At 35.8% G+C, this 26,327-nt stretch overlaps 1 protein-coding gene across 3 annotated transcripts; it reads left to right on the top strand.

The window, feature by feature from the left end:
* The first annotated feature begins 11,316 nt into the window (after window positions 1–11,316).
* On the top strand, window positions 11,317–19,557 carry LOC120017260 (putative protease Do-like 14). 3 transcript variants are annotated; one of them, XM_038870446.1, is made up of 11 exons: window positions 11,317–11,793; window positions 12,340–12,417; window positions 12,573–12,685; window positions 12,769–12,896; window positions 12,986–13,284; window positions 13,507–13,567; window positions 14,022–14,152; window positions 14,708–14,870; window positions 16,816–16,908; window positions 18,158–18,282; window positions 19,185–19,557. In XM_038870446.1, the coding sequence occupies exons 2-11, from the start codon at window positions 12,380–12,382 to the stop codon at window positions 19,198–19,200; spliced, it is 1,167 nt and encodes a 388-aa protein (XP_038726374.1). In that variant the 5' UTR covers window positions 11,317–11,793; window positions 12,340–12,379; the 3' UTR covers window positions 19,201–19,557. The 3 variants fall into 3 exon arrangements, with proteins under 3 accessions (XP_038726374.1, XP_038726364.1, XP_038726357.1); XM_038870436.1 differs by having other exon boundaries at window positions 12,539–12,685; window positions 14,750–14,870; XM_038870429.1 differs by having other exon boundaries at window positions 12,539–12,685.
* Window positions 19,558–26,327: the final 6,770 nt, after the last annotated feature.

Raw genomic sequence — 26,327 nt, 5'->3', positions numbered from 1 at the left:
TGCTTCTCCCCAGAGATTAGAAGGCAAACCAGAATATTCTAACATAGCATTTACCATATCCATAAGTGTTCGATTTTTACGTTCGGCCACACCATTCTGTTGTGGTGTGTATGGTGCAGTACTTTGGTGAATAATCCCATTAATTTCACAAAAATTATCAAAATCTGTACTAAAATATTCACCACCTCTATCACTACGTAAAGATTTAATTTTACACCCAAGATGATTTTCCACTTCAGCTTTATACAACTTAAATTTTTCCAATGCTTCATCTTTAGTTTTAAGCAAATAAACATATGCATACTTAGACATATCATCTATAAAAGTAATAAAATATCTTTTTCCTCCTCTTGTTAATTTGCTATGCAAATCACATATATCAGAATACACTAATTCTAATAATTCAATAGACAACCTATTCGAATTAAGAAAAGGTTTTCTTGTCAATTTCGTTTTGACACATGTTTCACACTTATGCCTATCATTTTTTAAAGTAGAAGGAAGAATTCCTACATTAATCATTCTTTGAATAGAATCATAATTCACATGTCCTAACCTAGCATGCCATAGAGAAAAAGAATCAACAATATACACAAAAACAGATTCATTCATTAGATTCAACTTGAACATTCCATTGGCTGCGTAGCCTTTTCCTACAAAGTTACCATTCTTTGACAAGATAAACTTGTCAGACTCAAATACTAACTTATAGCCATGTTTGGACAAAAGACCACCAGATACCAAATTCTTTCGAATTTCTGGTGCATGATATACATCAAGAAGTGTGACAATCTTCCCAGAAGTAAACTTCAATTCCACATTGCCTTTTCCAACAACTTTTGTAGTTGAAGAATTTCCCATATATAACTCTATGTCGTCACCAACTTCCTCATATTTCTTGAATAAACTCTTATTGCCACATACATGACGGGTTGCTCCTGTATCAACCCACCACCCATCATCATTTGCAATCAAATTAACTTCAGACAAAACAGCAACTAGATTCTCTTCAACATTGTTGGCTTGGTCTTTCTTCTTCTTAAGTCTACAATCTCTGATGTAGTGACCTTTCTTTTTACAGAAATGGCAAACACCTTTTTTATATTTCTGTTTTCCTTTCCCTTTGGAAACATTATCAAAACGAGATTTTTTGCTCTCTTTGTTGTCTATTTCAACAACATGTGCGGCCTTTGTCATTTCAGTTGTTTCATCTTGCTTATCACGTACACGTGATTCTTTTTCAATTCGTATCTGTCTTTGAAGTGCATCAAGGTTGAGAGTTTCACTCTTCCTTTTGAGACTTTTACGATAGTCTTTCCATGATGGAGATAGTTTGGCAATGATAGCACCAACTTGGAATCTTTCATCAAGGGAAATGCCCTCATACAATAATTGATGAACAATTAATTGTAGATCATGAACCTGTGGCAAAATAGGTTTGTTATCAATCATCTTAAATTCGAAATAGTTACTCACAAGATAGCTTTTATTGCCAGAATCTTCAGTTTTGTATTTGCTGTCCAAAGCCTCCCAAATTTGACGTGCCATCTTCAACGGAACATACATGTCGAACAAGGAATCAGATAGAGTGTTGAGGATATTTCCACGACAAGTGTAGTTATCATCATCCCAAGTCCGCTTTGCAGTAATCTGTTGAGGAGTAGGATTTTCGACAGGAACTGTTGGACATTCAGTATCCAAAACATATCGCACTTTCAAAGTGTTCAGCAAAAACTCCACTTTTTCTTTCCAGCGCTTGAAATTGTTACCATCAAACTTCTCTAGTTTGGACAAATCTTGAGGCATTACATTCAAAGATGTAATGGCAGAACCCAAGGATTGAGTAGTTGCATTGGCAGATATTGTAGGACCCATGGATGTAGTAGCAACAGAAACATTTGTTCCTTCCATAATTTCGAACGAATAATATTTGTTTGAGAATTGTTAGAAAAAGAGATGAGAAGAACAATGAAGGAATGACTGGAACCTTTAGAACAGTAAGGCGATTTGAGAATCTGTCTCTCAAACAAATATTGCTCCCTTATAATAGCAATGGGAATCACAACAATTTTGTTCTTAGGATACAATACTGTCTAGATGTTATGTGCAGTTTGCTATACCTGAACACAACCAAGAAAAGAAGAAAAAAAAAATTCTTATATCTTTTGTATTGATAGATGGTCCCTTTATAAGAAGAATATGAACAGATGTAACTGTTCAAGTAACTGTTCAAATATAACTACTTATTTGAAATTATTCCTCTACATGACCACAAAATGAACAGGTGTAACTGTTCAAATATAACCGCTTATTTGAAATTATTCCAACAGTTGCAAGGTGCAAACTATATGTTACATGTTCAATTCCTGGAAGTAGCCTCTCCACATATTATGTGGGGTAAGATCTGCGTACATTTTGTTTGTCCCCGACCCCGCTTGATGCGGGAGCCTTATGCACGGGAGTTGTTTACCTTTTTAACCTAGTTCATGGTATGTGGATGTTAGTCTAGTACCATCGTAATGCATGCTAGTAACCTGCAATTCAAATAATGCACAACAAGTTGCAACCTTTGGGTCCAATCTCATTGAGGAGGTCTTCGATTGTCATTTCATTTATTTGTTGTGCTAGTCAGTGTTGTTTCTTAAGATTAGAATTGCATGCTGGTTCAAACTTGGGGATTTTAGTTGGTTGAGTTAAATTTTATACAATAGATCAAGAACTTTGGTGGACTAGTTGGTTTCGACTTGGGGATAATGAACGAAATAAGCTAAAAGCTCAGTAACTAGTGGCAAGATCAGTGCCATTATCAAAATAACAAGGTAAACAACTCTCGTGCACAAGGTTCTCACTGTGGGCGGATTCAGGGACAGACAAAATGTACGCACCTTCCCCCGCATAATAGGCGGAGAGGTTGTTTTTGGGGTTTGAACCTGTCAAAGCAGGAACTTATTATCCCATAACTATTAAGAAATATCTCAGAGCACAAGAAATTGCTGCTCAGTGCAAATTACCATGCATATACCTTGTTGATAGTGGAGGGACCTTTCTTCCAAAGCAAGCTGAGGTCTTCCCGGGATAATTTTGGTAGAATTTTTTATAACCAAGTTGCAATGTCTGCTGATGGAATTCCTCAAATTGCAATGGTACTAGGCTCTTGCACTGCTGGAGGGGCCTACATCCCTACCATGGCTGATGAAAGTGTGATGGTCAACATCAAACCCTAAAAATATAACACTCGCAAAGATAAAAACCAAGAAGAGTAAATATACGTGTGATTCTAAGGTTTCCCTTTTTATGTTTCTCCCCTTTTTTCCCTTTTCTTAATTGGGATATTATGCTTGAAGAATTTGAGAGTGATTGAAATACAAATAAGGAAGAGGGGAGAGTCCACATAGGCAGTAGCTGAGAGTCTCAACAAACCAAATGTCAAAATAATAACTACACTTTTGTAAGCCTCTGCTTTATACATATGTATAGATGCATAGATAGATGATGAACCCTTTTTAATTCTTTAATTTTCATACTATTTTATTCAAAATTTTATAATTTTTTTTAATATCAAAACAACCAAGGAGTTCAAATTAAATTCTTGGTATTTGGATTCATCCACTTTCTTGAATCTTGAATGCTGGTTGGATTGTAGAGCTGAGTTTCCAATTTATTTGCCATTAAAAATAAAATCAAAATCTCAAAGAACCAATTAGATTCGGTGTATCAACGAGGCTTGGTTGGCAATAGATCGGATTCAGTGTCTGTGTGGCTAAAATTCGGTTCCATCTATAAACAGATTTATTTGTGATATTTAAAAAAAAAAGATTTGGTGTTTATTAAAAAAATTAATTAGATTAGAAAATAAATACTTTTAATATATATGATATTGTCTGTTATGGGCCAAACTAAGGCCACAAAAATCTGAACACAATTCCAACCTCTGAAAACTGCAATGGCAGATCATATTTTACTATAATTTGTTTCACACTATAGAGAGATAGAGCAACTCTCGAGTACTCATAGATCATATGTTCTATTGAAATGCTCCAAGCTTTTGTCTGAGAATCCCCGCCTCCCATTAACGGAAGTAAAAGAAGAGTATCGATAAAAACATTCATTCCTTCTTTCGAGGTCTCCTAATTTTGTTCTCTTTAATTCAAATTTCCGATTTGATTTTGATTTTGATTTCTCGGTTTATAATTGGTTTTTTGTTCAATTGTTATTCGATCTTTCTTTTTTGATCTTTTTATCAGGTCGCTTTGTACTGAGTTTCTGGATAATAGGAGCGTTACTTGCAACCTCTCTGGTCTCCGATCAGATTTTTTTGTATGTCTATAATCTTCTGTGCTAGTTTCTGTTTGTCGATTCATTGATACTTTTACGATTGTAATTCTTTTATCTTTTTTGAAGTTTTGGGCTCTTGCAAAATCATAGTTAAGGAGATTACAATTGTTGTGTTCGATTTTTGGGGTTTTGAGACCATACTTTACGGTTGCGAGTAGAATCGTTAAACTCGGTGGAATCACGATTCCACCAGCGAGTTTAACATTCTTATTTGACTTCTGAAAATGTCTAATTTTGAATGGGCCTATTTTTTTGCCCCATTTTTATTCTTCTGGCCCATTTTCCCAATAAAGCCCAAGGTAGAACAAGCCGAAAACGCTCTTTTGGTTGGCGTTTTCAGTTGCGCAGCCCTGAAAGTCGTATGTTCTATATTATTCATCCAATGCTGCGACCGAATGCTTGGGGAGGTAGAAATCGACGCTCGTTCTAGTCTCTGCTGGACTTTCGATTCTCTGCTGGAGCTGTTTGATATTTCGATTTTCTGCTGCTTATCGAGTAAGGTTTTGTATCCTCTCTTCTATTCTCTGCTATTCTTGTGCCCTCTTGTGTTCTGTACTCTCTGCTGTTGTGTTCTTTGATTCTTCTGCTAGTCACTGCTGTTGTCCTCTGTCTGCTATAGTCTCTGATGTTGTGTTCTTCTATTCGGTTCAAGGCTTTCCTGGATTCTCTTTGATTCTTGTGCTCTCTTGTGTTCTTGTACCCTGTGATATTCTCTGCTGTCTGGTTTGTGCTTATTGGCCCTGTAATGTGGTTTTGACTCTTTAATGTGATTTTGGTTCTCTAATGTTATATGGTTGTGTAATCTGTACTCTCTGGTCTTGCAATTTGTTTTGTTTTGTTCTTGTAAGTTGTAGGCAGGTATTTCTTTTATTTTCTATGTTTAGTTGTTAGAACTTTGAACAGGCATGACATTATCTAATTATTTATAATGTTATTGTTGTGACATGTCTTGGTATTCAAAATTATGCTTATTTTTACATAATATGGAAAATCGTAAATTTTGATTTTACACACCTTCTCCGATTCCCATTGTTGTCAAAAGCGAGCAAGGCGCGCGCCTAGGCGCACGGGCACAGTGAGGCGCAACCTCTGCGCCTTGACCTGTAGCAGGGTGGGTGGCTGCCTTGCCTTAGGCAATCCCCCATTCCTCCCCATCTAGTGCTCTGCGTATTGCACACCATTGTCTTTTCTGAAGCTCATTGTCCTCCCTATTGTATATAAAATTTTGTGTTCTCCTCTCTTGGAAATCTGTCAAAGCAGCAAATGTATGTCTTAGATAGAATCTAGCTAATAGATTTGACTGGTAGGAAGCTTTAGAGTGTGTTTGGATTGAGGGATTTGGAGGGAAGGGAAAGGAAGAGAAATAGAGTTTCCTTCCAATTCCCTTGTTTGGATAGTTTATTAAAAATTAAGGGGAGGGATTTGAGGGGATTTGGAAGGAAGATTTCATTAAATTTTTGTTAAAATTCTTTCTCTCCAAAATGGAGTCATTTGGAGGGAAGGGATTACTAATTAAGTCATTTGTAAGTTAAATATCTATTTTACCATTGTACATAATATTTTAACATAAAAATAAGGATAAATTAGTAAATTAAACAAATTTTCCTTCCTTCTTTTTTTTATCTATCCAAACATGGGAGAGGGAAAAATAATCTCCCTTCCCCTCCCTTCCCTTCTCTCCCCCTCCCCTCCCTTCTCTTCCCTTCCCCCCAAATCCCTCAATCCAAACACACTCTTAGGGTTTGGTTATATTACTTATTATTGATGGAGTTGGGGTGCTAATGTAACTATTTTTTGTGTTGGTGCAAAGCAAATTTTGGAATTAGTGCTAGTTTCCTGGAGGTTTGTTCTATAGTGTTGGTTAATTGGTTCTTTTCTATCTGAGTTATGTAAGAAATCAAGGGGAAATGGTCAATCATATAATTACAACACTAAGAAAAAGGTATTTGGTTAGATGTTGACAGTTGACATGGCCCTAGCCCGCAGTCATGTCGCACCCTTGGTTTATGTTGAACTACATTAGTCTTTTAAAAGAAAACACACCCTTGGTTTATGTTGAAATACATTGCAGCCGTGCCTTTATTTACTGTCAGGCTGCATAGTTTTACCATTTGGTCTCTTTACCTCTCCATGGGCTGTCCAAATGTCAATCTGCAACAAACATCCCGGATATGGTTCTTGAAAATTTTCATATATGCACATTGTCAACTATCAACCAAAGGCTTAAGTATATAGAAAGTTGTAAGTGATTGTTTTTAGTGAGAGTACAATCAGGGAATCTTTTAGTTGCATTACCTTCTTTGTTGATGTCTTCTTGGTTATATTAAATGCACACTAAATCGAAGAACTGTACAAGAAGTGATATTGAGCCTAAAATGCAAGTAGTTGCCACCTTTCGTGTATTTGCCTATCATGCATGTCTATATGAATTTTTGGCCAACATGTCCTCACAAATCCTTACATCACATGTGATAAGCATGGCCATAACGTAATTTCATTTTCATTCCAAATATGCCTACTTTACAAACTTCTTTTTTTTTTTGAGATAGCAACTAAAGTACATGTAAGCAATACTACAACACACTACCCAGAGTATTTCATCCAGGCAAAAAAGTGTGTTGTAATGAGAACTTATATACTACTTCAGAAGGCCTAAGCTAACCGATGTGGGAGTACACAGGAGGTAGACAACAGTACTTCAACCACAATCGACCACACACACACACTCCACCCTCAAGGGGCTACATCCGATTTTTTTTGAGATAGCAACTAAAGTACATGTAAGCAATACTACAACACACTACCCAGAGTATTTCATCCAGGCAAAAAAGTGTGTTGTAATGAGAACTTATATACTACTTCAGAAGGCCTAAGCTAACCGATGTGGGAGTACACAGGAGGTAGACAACAGTACTTCAACCACAATCGACCACACACACACACTCCACCCTCAAGGGGCTACATCCGATTTTTTTGAGATAGCAACTAAAGTACATGTAAGCAATACTACAACACACTACCCAGAGTATTTCATCCAGGCAAAAAAGTGTGTTGTAATGAGAACTTATATACTACTTCAGAAGGCCTAAGCTAACCGATGTGGGAGTACACAGGAGGTAGACAACAGTACTTCAACCACAATCGACCACACACACACACTCCACCCTCAAGGGGCTACATCCGATTTTTTTTTTGAGATAGCAACTAAAGTACATGTAAGCAATACTACAACACACTACCCAGAGTATTTCATCCAGGCAAAAAAGTGTGTTGTAATGAGAACTTATATACTACTTCAGAAGGCCTAAGCTAACCGATGTGGGAGTACACAGGAGGTAGACAACAGTACTGCAACCACAATCGACCACACACACACACTCCACCCTCAAGGGGCTACATCCGATTTTTTTTTTGAGATAGCAACTAAAGTACATGTAAGCAATACTACAACACACTACCCAGAGTATTTCATCCAGGCAAAAAAGTGTGTTGTAATGAGAACTTATATACTACTTCAGAAGGCCTAAGCTAACCGATGTGGGAGTACACAGGAGGTAGACAACAGTACTTCAACCACAATCGACCACACACACACACTCCACCCTCAAGGGGCTACATCCGATTTTTTTTGAGATAGCAACTAAAGTACATGTAAGCAATACTACAACACACTACCCAGAGTATTTCATCCAGGCAAAAAAGTGTGTTGTAATGAGAACTTATATACTACTTCAGAAGGCCTAAGCTAACCGATGTGGGAGTACACAGGAGGTAGACAACAGTACTTCAACCACAATCGACCACACACACACACTCCACCCTCAAGGGGCTACATCCGATTTTTTTTGAGATAGCAACTAAAGTACATGTAAGCAATACTACAACACACTACCCAGAGTATTTCATCCAGGCAAAAAAGTGTGTTGTAATGAGAACTTATATACTACTTCAGAAGGCCTAAGCTAACCGATGTGGGAGTACACAGGAGGTAGACAACAGTACTTCAACCACAATCGACCACACACACACACTCCACCCTCAAGGGGCTACATCCGATTTTTTTTGAGATAGCAACTAAAGTACATGTAAGCAATACTACAACACACTACCCAGAGTATTTCATCCAGGCAAAAAAGTGTGTTGTAATGAGAACTTATATACTACTTCAGAAGGCCTAAGCTAACCGATGTGGGAGTACACAGGAGGTAGACAAAGGTAGGAGTAAGCAACTTATATAGTTGGGGTTCTATAATTATTGTTTTTTCAAGGGGTAAAGTAGAAAATCATGATGACAAAAAACTTAATTTAACTCTCGATGATGAAGAATTGGAAATTAAGCATAACAAGTTTTATATTAGAGTACCTGGGATTCAGGGTAGACTTAGTAAATATAGGATTATGTCAACCATTAAATAAAGAACTAGAGTTAAATTATATACATTTTTAAGAGGTAAGGGTTGAGGGCAAAATTTAATGACTCAAATGATAATCAATAATGATTTACATATTTTTCATATTTTTTAATTATTTTTTGTGCACCCAAATGAATGCACTTCCTTGCGAGGTTTTTGCACTTCTCCTACCCTAAATCCCTATTCAATGGGGGAAATAACAAATTTATAAAAACATATGAAAGATATTAAATGCTAAAAATATGCAATTTTTCCCATGGGATTTTGTTTTCATAAATTGAATCGATGTAAAAGTTATAATTTGATTAAAACAGTTATCTATTTCACATTCAATGGTCAATACTTAACATACAATTTGTTTGGTAGATTTAAAAACCATAACCTTTCAAATTACAATTTTTTCATAATTTTCCTAAAATTGCTAGTGCCCCCCATGGGGGAAAAGATATTGGACATACCGCAATCCAAATCTAACCAGTTTTTTTTTTTTTTTTTTTTTTTTCACACGTCCTCTATAAAATATACAAAAGTTGTTTTTTACAAAGTAAAAAAAAACAAAAGAAAAAAGCATGGGATGCCTTCACGAGAAGACTGAGGTATCCCGAATTCAAATACAAATATTGTTATTAATTTACTTTTTATGACTTTAATTTATAAAAATTGTGTAAAATTTTGTATTAAATGTGTCAGTTAGTGTTCAGATCCCACCCAAAAATGGATGGTCAAACCATATTAAGCTTGCTTTTCGTTCTGTTTTTCTTTTTGCCAGTTATGAAGGTTCAAACATCTCATGCTATCAAGATATGGAGATAAAACATACAACATGAAAGTAAATTGATTAAATTAAATGCATGCAAGGACTGCCAAACTTAAGCACCAATTTGAGCCACGAATGGCAAATAAAATACTAGATCCAGAATTTCAGGGGTAAATACAGTTTCAGAATTTCCAGAAATAGGCCAAGACACAGTTCACAACCCAAAACCATAAACATCAAAGTTTACAACTTCCTTATAAGAAGAAACAACGTCTGGTCGAGCTCAAACTTTGCCACATTAGAAGGATCACCCCTCAGCAACATTAGAAGTCCACCATATGAACACATATACTACCTCCCTGAAGCAGTGGAAACCAAAAGAAAAATGGTTACAAATTTGTGCATCAAGTCAGACAGAAACATGACATGCTTTATTGACCAACAATAGAGGTGTAAATGCCTAAAATATGATACATACGCTCGAATTGCTTTGCCAGAACCTTCCTCGGAGATCTTGTATAGTTTCCCATGCATCACATATTCATACTTGTCAGCAAGTGTTTTTCTCCCTCCCTGTCATAGGGGTATAGCTGGATATAGTTAATAAGCAGAAAAATATTAAAGATATCATGACCAATATTTGCATGACTCGACAATTTTGAAGAGGAACAAATTGTGAGAAAAAAAGAAAACAATTTATAAACAGGATTACCTGAGTATAATAGCCCGTGTTTGGTGTTCCATCCAAATTCAATGTGTGAGCCAATGCCACTGTGAATTTATCTCCTTCCCTCATTGGATATATCTCTGAGTTGATGTCTAAGTGCAAGTTCTGGCTCCTTGCTTCAATGCGAGTAACTAAATATATGAGATTGAGACACACAAACACAATCAGTTGAGAACAGTTCAAAAGATTCATTGGTAACGCTGCCTCTATCAAAAAATTGACAACCAAATCACCCATAAGATCAACCACCAGAGAAAACAGTTCTTAATTAACATGAAAAGTTGACAACCAAAAGGACCTTATACAACGAAAATGGAAAACTTTGGAAATGACTTTGTGATTGCAAACAAACTCTAACCATTCCCCTCACTTCAACCCCAAAACAAAAGGAATAATATGTACTCATGGCATTACAAAATCTAACAATCTCCTCACTTCAACCCCAGAACAAAAAGAATCATAAGTACTCATGGTACGTCCACCAAGCTAATAATAGCTAACAGTAGAGGATTTCAGGTCAATGTTCCTAACAGAACAATAATGGGCAGCTGCAATACTACTAAAACAGAATAAGGAAATTCCTATAATACACTGAAACAGAATAAGGAAAAAGGGAAAATGTTATTTCAAGTCTTTTTCTGCATCATGAGAAATTTAATGCGAACAAGAATGTTACTTGAGAAGTAAAAATATTTCCCTAAACCAGAATATATAACCTTGCATATTATTCCTGTTGGTACACATCTACAGATGATGTTAATTTCAACAAGAATTACAGTTTGAGGCTGTTAGAGATATATTATGTGTGTTATTATACTAGAGGGTAGTTTAGTTATTTTCTTCTTATGCTCTCTTGTATAAATTGCCTTGTAACATTAACTTCATTTATTTTGGAAATTACTAAGGTCCACTCTTATGAAAAGAGTGGACCATCCACCTGCTCTAAATAACTCTTTAAAGGTTATTACAGTCTTTACTCAGGTGAGCATCTCGAGGATATTTTTTAGATCCAATGGTGTTTGATGAAGGTGGACAAAAGTGGATGAAAATAGGGTGGACCTAAGAAGGTCCCATTTATTTTTCAATTACACAAATTATTCTCTTCTAACGTGGTATCGAGGAGGCTAGGTTAATATTTTTTCCTCCCACAATTTTTTTTTCTCGGCGCTCCTCCTCTTTCCGGCAACCTTCTCTCCTGCTGCACTGCAGCCTTCTCTCGTGGCAGCCTTTTCTCCTGCAAACAGCAGCCACCATAACCGGCTGCCCTCCTCCACGGCAATCACTGTCGCCGGCTATCCCCTCGTGCCTACTGCCACCACAAGGACCCGCCTGCTCCCACGAGCACAGATCGACTGTCCTCCTCTCTCTCCGGCCACTGCATCAGCCGGAATCCCTTCCTGCAGCCACGGTTATCAGTTTTCTTCTCCGCCTCGATTTGGCCTTCTCCGGCATTGTCTCGACAAACGGAAACCACCGCGGTACTCAGCCGAGCTAGGCGCCCCTATCTCCTCCAAGTGCCGGTCAATACAGTCGCCGGAAATCTATGACCCGCGCCTGCCCAGGTTTGCCTCCCCGTGAACCCAGCCAATCTGATTATTTTTTGTGGATGCTAATTTTTGCTTGGCTGTTGGTATTTCTATTCACACAAACAAGTGCTGAATGAATTTGAATCTGAAATTTTCATCTGTATAAGATTTTGATGTGGCAAGATAATTTTTTGGGTGTTTAAGTCACTGTTATGCAAGGTAATTATCGGGGTGGTTAAGATATATTTATGAAAGGAAGGTAGAGGGCAGATTAAGCGGCAATTCTGCGCTCTCTCAAGATTGTTGGTCCTTGATGAACATGTATCATCTGGACTCGGCTGTTATTGAATGTCATTAAAGATGATCTATATGATATATGTGAGGAGCTGTGACCATGTGAGTCTCGTTTCAACCATGCTCCTATGATGTAATTTTGGGTTCAGCTCTAAGGGTGTTGAATGCTAATATATGGCACATGTTTCATGAAAGTTCTGAATGAATTACAGTTTGTCCATTTCACATCCAGTAGGTATTCAAGTATTGATGTAATTATTTGTTGAGTTATATTGTTATATTTTGTAGGTGAAATCATGCACACCCAAGCTATTGAGAGGTTCAACCCATGGGAACGGGAGCGGGATCCAAATCGCACCTATTACTGTGGGTTTTGTATATTTTGATTATTTCTTTTCTATACTTTTATTTTATACTGTTTATGCAGCAGCATATTTATGTGTTTACTTGGGATTCGTTTTGCTTGGTTAATTGAATGCATATACAGCTCCTGACGAGTACTACTATATGTCAAACTTTAGTCGGAAGCGCCCAAAGTTTAGATCCAACCCCGAGAATTTGTACCTGGATATTGAGACCAAGAGAGTTGCTTTGAAAGTTTCTCCATCAGTCGTTAGTCTTGTATCTTACTCAGGTATTTATTCCTTCAGTGATTTGTTTATTACCTTGATAGTTATTAACTATTACTATCGCTTATATAACTTGGGTTGTTCCTAGGTGAGGAGGAGATATTTCAAGGTTCTGGGACTATCATTGAAAGTGATGATAACAGTGGTGTCATATTAACTTCTGCCAATCTCATTAGGAGTACTACGGATCAACATGCCATAGCAGACGATATCAAGGTTCGTATTTGGGGTACCTAGTATTCATCTTCATTTGTTATATTGTCTTATGAGAAAAAGAAATGAAAATTAATTTACTATTTTTGCAGGTGGTTGTCTACCTATTAGATGGCAAATTATATCGAGGTCAAGTTGTCGCTCATGATCTTCATTTCAATATTGCTGCTATAAAGATTCAATCAGATTCTCTGCTACCAACTGCAAACTTGAGACATTTGGATGATTCTGTCACGATTAGTCCAAGCCAGCTTCACATCCCTGAGGAGAAGTCATTTCAGCTTCATGCACATTCAAGTTCATTTAATCTTATTCCTGGGGACACTGTAATTGCATTGGGCCGCTATTCTATTAGTCCACATGACCTTATGGCTGCTCCTGGTAAATTCAGGTAAAATATTCCATTATTACGTGGATTAATCCTATTATAAATTTGTTCCTTCATTCAAACGTTAAAGACTGCACATAAAGGTTATATTATGTTTTGAGCTGCATTATGTTAATGATATTGCTAAATGTATGATAGTTGTCTGAATATATATAAATTTTAGCATAGTCCTACATTTAGGTGCCTTGCTGATCACTAATTCTTGTTTCTGTTGTTTCTTTTCAGTCTTGACGTTTGTGGATATGATTGCAGAGAGCTTTTCAGGGTCACTTGCAGGATCACAAGGGTAATACTCTCTCTCCCTCCCTCTTTCCCCTCCCTCTCTCTTATACACATCCATACAAAAAGAAAAGGAAAAAAAGGAGTTAGGTAGATCAATGTTCGATGGTCATAATAACTTCTTCCCTGCTTGTGATGTAATTGGTAAAGATACTTTTGAATTATAATTATATAGGATGTTGTTCATACATTTTTGAACATGATGAGCCCTTGTACAAGCCTTGGTTCGAATTAGTTGGGTTTAGAAACGTTTATTGCTATCCTTTTAATATCAAATTATTATGCGGCTAGTGTTTTTAAAATGGTATATATATATATATATATATATATATATATACACATACTTGAGTTATATATACATGTATGTATGTATGTATGTTTGTTTGTCTTTTGTAGTTAGATTCTTAAAATTCGATATTCTATATGCAATAATCTCCTGACTAATGATTTTTTTGTTGTAGAGTGGTGATGGGGGGCCACTTGTCAATCGGCATGGAGAAGTCATTGGATTCAATTTTTACGATCTGTTTTTGACTCCTTTTATGCCAATTAACATAGCTTTCAAGTGGTGGGAGCATTACAAGAAATATGGGTGTGTTCCGAATTTTTATAACTGCCATTTTTCAACTTGTTGAAATTATTGTTTCCAGTTTCCTGAATTTGTTTGTTTGTTCATTATGTTCTGCCTACTTTCTAAATTTATAGGATCCTTTTGGTGTGGATGCTGTTTTTCTTGTAATTTCTGCTTGTAGTTATATTTGATCTATGCATTTGCCGAACTTAAATAAAAGGGACAGTTATAAAAAAATTGTGCCAATTTTTTGGAGCTCTTATTTTGTCTTTGTTCATAAGAATCCTTTGTGAACCTGCTATAACTGCTACATAAATCACTTGAGGCAGGAATGTATTTGAAATGCTTAGGGAACCTGTTGCTTTGAAGAATATAGCACGGCAGTATAGGACTTAACCTTAATCTGAAGTTCTAAATAAACACTGCCAGTGGAATTTTGTTATGGAATTGCGCAATGGCTATATCCGCTGCCTTTGATGTTTAAACATTGAATTTGTTTTTAAGTGATGAATAAAGTTTAATGTAAAAACATTTCCTAGTGTTGTAAATACTAATTATTTTCTTTTTTAAGGTAAGGTATTCAACAAGTAATGATGTAATGGATGTGTTTTGGAATAGGGAACTTCGTCGACCTTGGATTGGAATGGAAATGACTAACCTTTATGCTGCTAGTCTTCATATTCTGGATAAGGTTATCCAAAAGTTCCCTAGGATTGGCAAAGGCGTAATTGTCGAGGAGGTGAGTTATATCTTCCACCTTGTTCTTGAAGGAACGTAGATCTTGGGGTAATGCCATGTTCTTTGATAAGTGGTTTCTACTGGGACTTTGTCTAACATCAAAGTCTAGTAGACTTTGCCTTTCTAACCATTAGACTAGAAGAAACTTTATTAAAATGAATTTATGCACTTAAACTTGTTACTTGAAAATCCAGTTGTTTTCAATAATCTTCTCCATTAGTTATTTTTTTTCGTTTCCTCCTTTTTGCCTCTCAATTTTTCTGGAATTTTAAACTTCTCTCTTCCTCCTTTTTCTTTCTTTTTCTCATTTCTTTTTTGAGTTTTTTTACCAGAAATTGAATGACCTTTACCAATGGCACCATCATGCACCATGAATCACCACCATCACCATCACCATCTTCCTTATCCTCTCATCTTCATTTTTTTATTTATGAAGGTAGTTTATTAACCGAGCCAAAAGATCACCAAGTACAGAGATAGAGACCTGGAAATAAGAAGGCAGCATTTTTTCAGGACAAGCACTTCTTTCTGATTTAGATTTTCCGTCAAGTTCTTTCTTATTGTTTTTGATAGAGATTCAAGTGCGTAAAACACCTCTTCAAGACCCTAAGTAGCTGGATTCTGAACTCATCTAGTTTGTAGATCCCCTTTGAACGACCCATTTTCACAACTCTGAAGAATACAGGGCAGTGTACCGATCAATTCGCCACTAGAGTCAGTAACCTCCAATGGTAATTGATCCCAACCATAAACTAATCCCTTATTTTGAATTGAAGACAAAGTGGGTCCACTACCACATCAGCAGCAATAGCACGGCATGAGATAGACTTCCTGCTGCCCAAGTACGAACCAAATTTTTTTTCATTATCTGCTAGGACGACCTACTCCTTAGTTGAACCAGACTTTGCAATTCACCTTCTTCTGAATTAGGAAGAGACAGGTAAATAGAAGGATAAACTGGGACCCTTAAAATAACTGTTTACCAACTGAAGACCAATAAGCACAAGAAGGCAAGTCAATCCTACCACCAATACTAGACTATTCACTGCTTCCCCTTTACCGCATTTGCTCTCCATTCCCAAGCCGGAGAGCACGCCATCTCTTCTAAGACGACTGCCCTCTTCCGTTTGCCCATTCGTATTGATTTGAATTTCTTCACAAATATCACTTTAGTTTCTCGAACTGAAGTTTTACAATTGTGATTTCCGAAATGACAAAGAGACCATAATTGGTTAACAAACCTCTAGATTTTAATATGAAACCTGTTGATAAGGTTTTCCGGTTGCATTGAGGACACATGGTGTTTTCTAGGAAAAAAATGAACATCACTTTAGAAAATATCTTTTTGATGTTCACCATATAAAAGGCTATTGTAAGAAAAAAATTTCAAAATTTTGATTGCATTTTTTTGGAACTTAACAATGAGCTTTCACTTTTAAGAATTTTGCCTTGACTAGGGATATACTTTCTCTCTCTTTAGTCTGCTCAAGTTTTGTTTACATGTATTATACTTCTTGTTAAACTTTAATCATTGTGCCTTCAGGCGTCATCCAATTTTTTGGTCATAAAAAAAGAACCTATCCAAGTTTCATGCAATTCCTGGCAACTGTAGTGTTCCACATATATAATTTATTTCAGTCATAAGTTTGAACTGACTATCTCAACATTTCAATGTTTTCTGGGTACGTTCTCCATATGCTTGTTTTACACTTGAATTCCATGCCAATTAGCTGCATTAGCATCAATTGGTATCTCTATCTCTATCTGGGTGTTTTTTTGGGCGCTCTTCATACTTTTCATGTGATTCTTGGCAAAAAGAACTGATTCAAACTTGTTGAATATGGTTACAATCAAGAAGATTTGTTTCCTGTATAATGTCCTTTGCAAATTTGAACCGCTTTTACTGACTTCGTACTGCCTTTCATCTTTTGGTGGACTGTAACTAGGTTATACCAGGGTCATCTGCGGAGACGGCTGGGATATGCCCCAACGATGTTATCATTGAGTGTGATGGAAAATCTGTTCAGAGTTTTCTGGAGGTATTTCTCGTTGATTATATCACAGTGATTGCTTGATGTTGTGATATTCCTCTGATTCTTGAATAGATTTGTAGTGGGTTGGAGGGATCTGAACTTGAAATGTAGTTTCTTTATTTCTTTCATATGCTTTCACAGAACTAAAAATACAAAACATATATGGTATCCAAAACTTGAAGAAAAAGTTTTAGATATGCCAGTTGTTTCATTGAACTACACAAATCCGATTAAAGAAGTGTTGGGAGTTGAAGAACTATGCTTGAGGGGAAAAGCAAAAGAACCATATCTGTTATGGTGATCAATATTTTGTGATTGCTATAGTTGCTAACAAACTCTCTGGAAAAACTCTTCCAACTCTTTTGGAAGATAAGACTTTGCATAATTGGGTTCAAATCATTGTTGCCATGTTACATCTATTTTAAGTACCGTGTGATTTTGCACTGATTTGAATATTCCTCAATGCATGAATTTTGTACCTGAAAATTCGAAAGTATATTAACCGGATATGTGTTGTTATATGCGTCTATAAATTATTGTTAACGATGTAGTCTACTAATGCTGCTGCATGCCAGACTTATAAGTTTGTCAGGAACATCTGATCAGGTATTGTGATTGGTTTACTAGCTCGAACTGATATTAATGGATTAGAAGCAAAAAAAAAATACTTTTTTTAATCTATAGATTTACCATGAAATTGTCTGCGTGATTCTTGGGATATTGTCCTGAATTCTCCTTTTTCTGCATTTGGCATATGTATTTCCTGTGCTAGATGGCATTTTATATGTAGGATAAGAATCTTAGTGATAAAGAAATATTTGTCCATATAAATGTTCAGAAAACAAGATCATGATACTTTATTGGTGCATGTGCTTCCATTTAAAGCTTTATGGCGATTTGTTTACCTTTATCTTTTCAAAGTGCTACTAGTGCACTTGAATGTCCTTAGACGGTTAGTGCATTTTATTGGTGCGGGAATAAACCGTTCAACCTACTCGTGGTGCAACTGGTGCTTGACAGGCTTATTTGTTGCTTAGTGCCATTTACTCTGCAACTACATTATAGGCGGCATCTGACTTTTATTCTGCCAGTCATATACAACTTGCATGTTACTATTTACTATTTTATATGCATAAATGAATATATGCAGACAAAAACTTCATTGCCCTCACATTCACACATGTTTATGCATACACAATACCCATGATTCTTTGAATTTTTTGTTTGTTTGTAATCTTTTTCAAATTGGTATTAGTTGTTTGAGATGATGTGGGACAAGGTTGGGGGTTCTGTTGAGTTGGTCGTGATACGAGGGATTGAGGGTGATCCTTTACATCTAACTATGGTGGTTGTTGAGGCTACACCTGATGAATTCTACAGGTAAAGTAAATCTTTTATTCCTTTATTCTATCTAATACGGTTGTTCATATGTGTGCTTGCATATGTTGTGTATATATTTTTGTATTTTAGACACCAAATCAACTTTATGTTTTGGTTATAGTTAGCATATTACGTATGCTGATAATTGTGTTCATTCATTCTGATTTTGTTTTATATCATTTGCCTTATCAGTTGGTCTCAATGGTTATGGGGTTAATATCTATGTCAAAACTAGCTTTATATCTACCTTTAGCCCACATGAATTCTACTTTATTGGTGCTTGAGCAACGTTGTCTATTGTCTGTAGAGAACGTAGAGAGATGTATATTGTCAATGAACTAGTTTAGGTCTAATATATATTAAAAAAAAATCATTTAGGTCTAATGTTTAGTTAAATTGATTAGAGTAGATTTTTCATGAGCCATGTCAACCTTTTTATTTCTCTGAAGCATTATATTTCATAGGATGACATTAATGCATTGAGAGATATCTCTTTTTGGATAGAGGATGCCATTAAGTACAAGGATTTAGGTTCTGAAATATGGATATGTTTTTCACTCTACAAAAGAGCTTCTTGAGCTTACTGGTTTCAGTTCCCTTTTTTCAGTTTACGATTTATGGCTCTTAAAAAAAAAGGGGTTTTCAATGTTTTTCACAACGACACTGCTGAATCTTGTTCCACTTCTCTGTTGGCATGGATGATACACGTGTGACTAATTGTAAAATGATGTTTTGATTTTTAATTTATTTTTGCTCATTAGACGATTGATATGACTCACATCGCTTTGCTTTTACATGAGAAGTAAAACCAGCTTATGATTGATCTGAAGTGGCTAGTTGTTCTGCAAATATCTATTTACCACAAGTTACTCGTTAATTATGACCTTTTGTGCTAATATCAGGTGGCCACGATGGTAGTGGGGATGGTTGATAAAGTTGGAGCAGTGGATGCTGAGTAAATATTTAATTGTTTAATCTCTTTTAAGTGGCTATAGGAGGGAGGATACTAACATATATATGTTTTTAAGAGTTGAACATATTTGAATGCTTGTTATATCAAGGATTTTGTTTTAAGTTTCAGTAGGACACTCGTTAAGGTTTTATTTATACCGACTGACTGACCTTGTTATTTGCCAAAAAAATGTCGATTAATATCATACTTGGCAACACAGTGTCCGGAAACAATTTGTACTTGTGAATGATTCATTCTTAATGAGTGCCTATTGCTCCTAGTATTATAACATTGTCAGCAGCAAACGTATTAATGAAATGAAATTTTTTCTAATGCTTTGCCATCACGAATGATTCATATAGAGATGTTCTGCCCATCTCATTGATCCTGAATGAGGCGTGCTCAATGGTTTATATATATTCTACACAGGTATCAATGTGAACTGGGAATTTGGACAAATTAGGATTTTGTCTCACATTAAAGGAAGAGTGAAATTTAACATTTTCATCCAAACCCAGGCCTAACTATCAACCCACCATTACATTACTCGTAGCTTAATTTTAAACTATGTAATTTTACACAATTGGCCAAGGTTTAGAAAATTGTTATTCTGCAACAAAAATTCCTTTAAAATTTTTTGCTCTTATTTTTGGATGAAATATTTGACTTGTTATTGTTTGGATTGTGGTTTTTGGTAGGGAGAAAATTAACAAGTGATTTATTTTGGGAGTTTCTGCTTTTGTCATCATAGAAAGAGAGTAATGATAAAAATATTGATAGTGAAATAGACTCTAGATCCACTAAGCTACAAAATTCCAAAATAAAGACATAGATAATGTGTATGTTAATATGTTTTCCACTTAAGATTCTCAGATACTTCTTAAATGGGGATGTTTCCTGTGCTCAACAATTGAAATTAGCAAAAAATACACGATCACACAGCCTGCAAAACGTAATTCTTCTCCCACATCTTCGTCTTCATTTTCTCACTTTGACTATCAATATTTCTCCAATGAAGAACACAACCACTGCAAAACAAACCATGAAAGCAGCAAGAACATTGGATATAAAAAGAACTCAAGAAATTGACAGTTGAAAAGACACGATATTGAGAGTTAATTACAGTTCAAAGGCAAAAATATTGAAAACTCATTGTTAGAATAGATGATGTTGTTTATGTCAATACACCACTCAAAATTTGACCTGGATTCGGGTCTTTATATAGCACAATCTTTAAGGAAATAATAGCGACCATGAAATTTGTTGTTATTATGTTTTAAGCAGTATTATCATGGGCAATCAGTTAAATATAAAGGATCATTATTTTAGACAGCAAATTGCTAACCCTGAACAAACCAATCTGCATATCAAAAAGGACAAACATTCTTCCCAAGTCACTCCAGCAAGAATTTAAAAAAACTCTGATATGCATTTTTTTCATATCCAATGAAAAAAATGGTGGACATTAAGATACAAATAAAAGTATACAGATACATTATAAACCACGAACATTCTTTGACTTGCCCTATCCTCACCTTTCCCCTACCCCTAAGGTGAAGTATAAACTAAAGTCATTCAGTAATTATTCTCTAACACAGATAAAAGAAAGAACGCTCTTAACAACTGCAATGAGCTTCTAAAGATAAAACAACAAAGAAGAGCACTTTACATAATGAGTAATATTAGCTAAAGTTGACGCACCCCCAGCACCACCCTACAGTTTGACAAACACGACGTGCATTTGTAGGATTATCTTGTACCAATTTCAAAAAACAGTAAGAGTTTTTTTTTTTTGTTGCCTTATTTCGGGAAAATTAACTTTGCAATCTCAATTAATATTCAGCAAGAGTTTAGTTCCTGTATAATCAGCAAAGAGAATAACAGAGGAGAGAAAGAACAAACACTGATTAAGAGTAGAACCAATAAGAAAACAAATCTAAGGATTATAAAACAAACATAAGTAAATGTTATGTCTAAAGGAAATAAATCTAAGAATTAAATAAGAAACATATTGTGCTTACAACTCTAAAAGAAGAGATATTCCTTTGCTTGCCCAATTCACTTTTCTCTCTTCCCTCTCTTGGTAGAACTTTGTATTGAAACAAAAGAGTTAAATCTAATTTAATTAAATCATTTTTACAACCTTCTAAAAAATTGTGTGACAGTAATGAATACCTTGTCGGAACAACTGTTCTTCCCAAGTCTTTTGCATCACCATGGAGACGTTCTTCTCTTTCTTATAATACAATCTTCATAAATTCCCTCAACAGTGTCACATGGACGGCAATATCATAGCCTTCAGACACTAATACCATCATCCCCACAACTTCACCATTAAATACTGAACCACTCGGCCCAGAAACAAAACTACTGCATTGTATCACAGGAACTAAGGGGTGAAGGTTTTTTGCATGTTCCAACTTTACTTGAGCTGCAAGTAATCTACGAAACACATTAACATTCCAAATATCTCCCATCACTCGATAATTCAGTGTTCTTGTTAATGCAGTAGAATCATATTGTGAACAAGTTTGATGATCAGTCGGAATAAACACGTCTTCCACACATCGATAGGAAACATGACCCATTAAACATGATCCTACAAATTCATGAGGGTGACCTATATGAAACAAACATTGTCCAGCATATAAGACCCATTAGATGCAAGTATACCAGTAGGTCTAGTACAACCAATCACTCCTTGGGCTTCCAATAGAGCTAAATCCCAAATTGGACGCACATACACAAATGTAGCCTCACTAACGAAATCATTTTCAAGTAACCTACAGACAAAAATATTTACAATGTTAATTTTGACAAAAATATGATGACATGTCATGATTAACCCATTCGTGCTTACGAAAAAATCGATCTCATGTCTCAACACTTTTTCACCCTTGAAGTAACCAACGATTTTGATCACCCGAACAACAGGATTCAACGCATTAAATATAACAATTGATGAGAAATGTTAATGAATTTAATTTAATTTGTATTGTCATTGATATTAGGTAAGTGATCATCATGGATTCCACGATAACTGCTATATTTAATGCATTGAATCCTGTTGCTTGGGTGATTAAGATCGTTGGTTCAAGGGTGAAAAAGTTTTCAGACATGGGATCGATTTTTCCGTAAACACGGATAAGTAAATCATGACATGTCATCATATTTTTGCCAACATTAACACTGTAAATATTTATGTATGTAGGTTATCTGAAAATGATTTCATTAGTGAGACTATATTTGTATATATACGTCCAATTTGGGATTTAGCTCTATTACAAGCCCAAAGAGTGACTGGTTGCACTGAACCTACTGATATACTTACATCTAATGAGTCGTTTTATGCTGGACAATGTTTGTTTCATATAGGTCACCATCAAGAATTTGTAGGATCATGTTTAATGGGTCATGTTTTCTATCCATGTGTAGAAGATGTGCTTATTCCGACTGATTATCAAACTTGTTCGCAATATGATTCAATTGCATCAACAAGAATAGGACTCACCATTTGGCCCGCGGGCCTAGGCCCGACCCGAAAGTAGACCGGGCCTGGGCTCCATTATTAGGGCTGGGCCAGGCCCGAAGCCCGACACCTTGGGCCAATTTTGGCCCGACCCGAGCCCGACATTATTTATTTTTATATGTATATATATATATATATACACACACATATACATATATATATACATACACACACATACACAGACAGTGCACACCTTCTGTGTATTTGTATATATATATACATATGCAGACAGTGCATGCACTGTCTGAACATTTATATGGACAAATATTTCTTTATCACTAAGATTCTTATCCTACATATAAAATGCCATCTGGCACAGGAACACATATGCCAAATGCAGAAAAAGGAGAATTCAGGACAATATCCCAACAGTCACGCACACAATTTCGTGGTAAACCTATAGATTAAAAAAAGTAAATTTTTTTTTTTGCTCCTAATCCATTAATATCTGTTTGAGCTAGTAAACCAATCACAACACCTGATCAGATGTTCCTGAGAAACTTATACGTCTGGCATGCAGCAGCATTAGTAGACTACATCGTTAACAATAATTTATAGACACATATAACACCACATATCTGGTTAATATACTTCCGAATTTCCAGGCACAAAGTTCATGCATTGAGGAATATTCAAATCAGTGCAAAATCACATAGTACTTAAAATAGATGTAACATGGCAACAATGATTTGAACCCAATTATGCAAATCCTTATCTTCCAAAAGAGTTTTTCCAGAGAGTTTGTTAGCAACTACAACAATCACAAAATATTGATCACCAAAACGGATATGGTTCTTTTGCTTTTCCCCTCGAGCATAGTTCTTCAACTCCCAACACTTCTTTAATCGGATTTGTGTAGTTTAATGAAACAACTGGAATATCTAAAACTTTTTCTTCAAGTTTTGGATACCATATATGTTTTGTATTTTTAGTTCTGTGAAAGCATATGAAAAGCGATAAAGAAACCACATTTCAAGTTCAGATCCCTCCAACCCACTACAAATCTATTCAAGAATCAGAGGAATATCACAACATCAAGCAATCACTGTGATATAATCAACGAGAAATACCTCAAGAAAACTCTGAACAGATTTTCCATCACACTCAATGATGACATCGTTGGGGCATATCCCAGCTGTCTCCGCAGATGATGACCCTGGTATAACCTAGTTACAGTCCACCAAAAGATGGAAGGCAGTACGAAATCAGTAAAAAGGGTTCAAATTTGCAATGGACATTATACAGGAAAACAAAGAAACAAATCTTCTTGATTGTAACCATATTCAACAAGTTTGAATCAGTTCTTTTTGCCAAGAATCACATGAAAAGTATGAAGAGCGCCCAAAAAAACACCCAGATAAAGATAGAGATACCAAATGATGCTAATGCAGCTAATTGGCATGGAATTCAAGTGTAAAACAAGCATATGGAGAAATGTACCCAGAAAACATTGAAATGTTGAGATAGTCAGTTCAAACTTATGACTGAAATAAATTATATATGTGGACCACTACAGTTGCCAGGAATTGCATGAAATTTGGATAGGTTCTTTTTTTTTGCCCAAAAAATTGGATGACTCCTAAAGGCTCAATGATTAAAGTTTACCAAGAAATATAATACATGTAAACAAAACTTGAGCAGACTAAAGAGAGAGTATATCCCTAGTCAAGGCAAAATTCTTAAAAGTGAAAGCTCATTGTTAAGTTCCCAAAAAATGCAATCAAAATTTTGAATTTTTTTTCTTACAATAGCCTTTTATATGGTGAACATCAAAACAATATTTTCTAAAGTGATGTTCATTTTTTTCTTAGAAAACACCATGTGTCCTCAATGCAAAGGGAAAACCTTATCAACAGGTTTCATATTAAAATCTAGAGGTTTGTTAACCACCAATTAAGGTCTCTTTGTCATTTCGGAAATCACATTTGTAAAACTTCAGTTTGAGAAACTAAAGTGATATTTATGAAGAAATTCAAATCAATATGAATGGGCAAAAGGAAGAGGGCAGTCGTCTTAGAAGGGATGGCGTGCTCTCCGGCTTGGGTATGGAGAGCAAATGCAGTAAAGGGGTTAGCAGTGAATAGCCTAGTATTGGTGGTAGGGTTGACTTGCGTTCTTGTGCTTATTGGTCTTCAGTTGGTAAACAGTTATTTTAAGGGTCCCAGTTTATCCTTCTATTTACCTGTCTCTTCCTAATTCAGAAGAAGATGAATGGCAAAGTATGGTTCAACTAAGGAGTAGGTCGTTCTAGCAGATAATGAATTTTTTTTTGGTTCGTACTTGGGCTGCAGGAAGTCTCTCTCATGCCGTGCTGCTGATGTGGTAGTGGACCAACTTTGTCTTCAATTCAAAATAAGGGATTAGTTTATGGTTGGGATCAATTACCATTGGAGGTTACTGACTCTAGTGACGAATTGATCTGTACACTGCCCTGTATTCTTCAGAGTTGTGAAAATGGGTCGTTCAAAGGGGATCTACAAACTAGATGAGTTCAGAATCCAGCTACTTAGGGTCTTGATGTTTTACGCACTTGAATCTCTATCAATAACAATAAGAAAGAACTTGACGGAAAATCTAAATCAGAAAGAACTGCTTGTCCTGAGAACATGCTGCTTTCTTATTTCCAGGCCTCTATCTCTGTACTTGGTGATCTTTTGGCTCGGTTAATAAATTACCTTCATTAATAAAAAAATGAAGATGAGGGGATAAGGAAGATGGTGATGGTGGTGATTCATGGTGGATGATGGTGCCATTGGTAAAGCCATAAAGGTCATTCAATTTCTGGTAAAAAAACTCAAAAGAAAAGTGAAAAAAAAAAAAAAGAAAAAGGAGGAAGAGAGAAGTTTAAAATTCCAGAAAAATTGAGAGCCAAAAAGGAGGAAACGAAAAAAAACTAATGGAGAAGATTATTGAAAACATAAAGTTTCTTCTAGTCTAATGGTTAGAAAGGCAAAATCTACTGGACTTTGATGTTAGACAAAGTCCCAGTAGAAATCACTTATCAAAGAACATGGCATTACCCCAAGATCTACGTTCCTTCAAGAACAAGGTGGAAGATATAACTCACCTCCTCGACAATTACGCCTTTGCCAATCCTAGGGAACTTTTGGATAACCTTATCCAGAATATGAAGACTAGCAGCATAAAGGTTAGTCATTTCCATTCCAATCCAAGGTCGACAAAGTTCCCTATGCCAAAACACATCCATTAGATCATTACTTGTTGAATACCTTACCTTAAAAGAAAATAATTAGTATTTACAACACTAGGAAATGTTTTACATTAAATTTTATTCATCACTTAAAAACAAATTCAATGTTTCAATATACATCAAGCAACATCAATCATGTGCAAAACAGATGGGGAAAATCATATAACTCTGCAAGCAAACATAAGCTTCCAGATATGTCTCATTGACTAGACAATTTTTTTTTGGGTGGGTGGGTGTGTGTGTGTGTGTGTGTGTGTGTGTGTTGGGGGGGGGGGGGGAGCACAGTCTACATGAGACTCAGATAAGAAGTTTGTAAAGTAGGCATATTTGGAATGAAAATGAAATTACGTTAT

This window comes from Tripterygium wilfordii, chromosome 2 (assembly GCF_013401445.1).
Source record: "Tripterygium wilfordii isolate XIE 37 chromosome 2, ASM1340144v1, whole genome shotgun sequence".
In the NCBI taxonomy this organism is placed as follows: domain Eukaryota; kingdom Viridiplantae; phylum Streptophyta; class Magnoliopsida; order Celastrales; family Celastraceae; genus Tripterygium; species Tripterygium wilfordii.
This window is presented reverse-complemented; position numbering and strand designations above follow the sequence as displayed.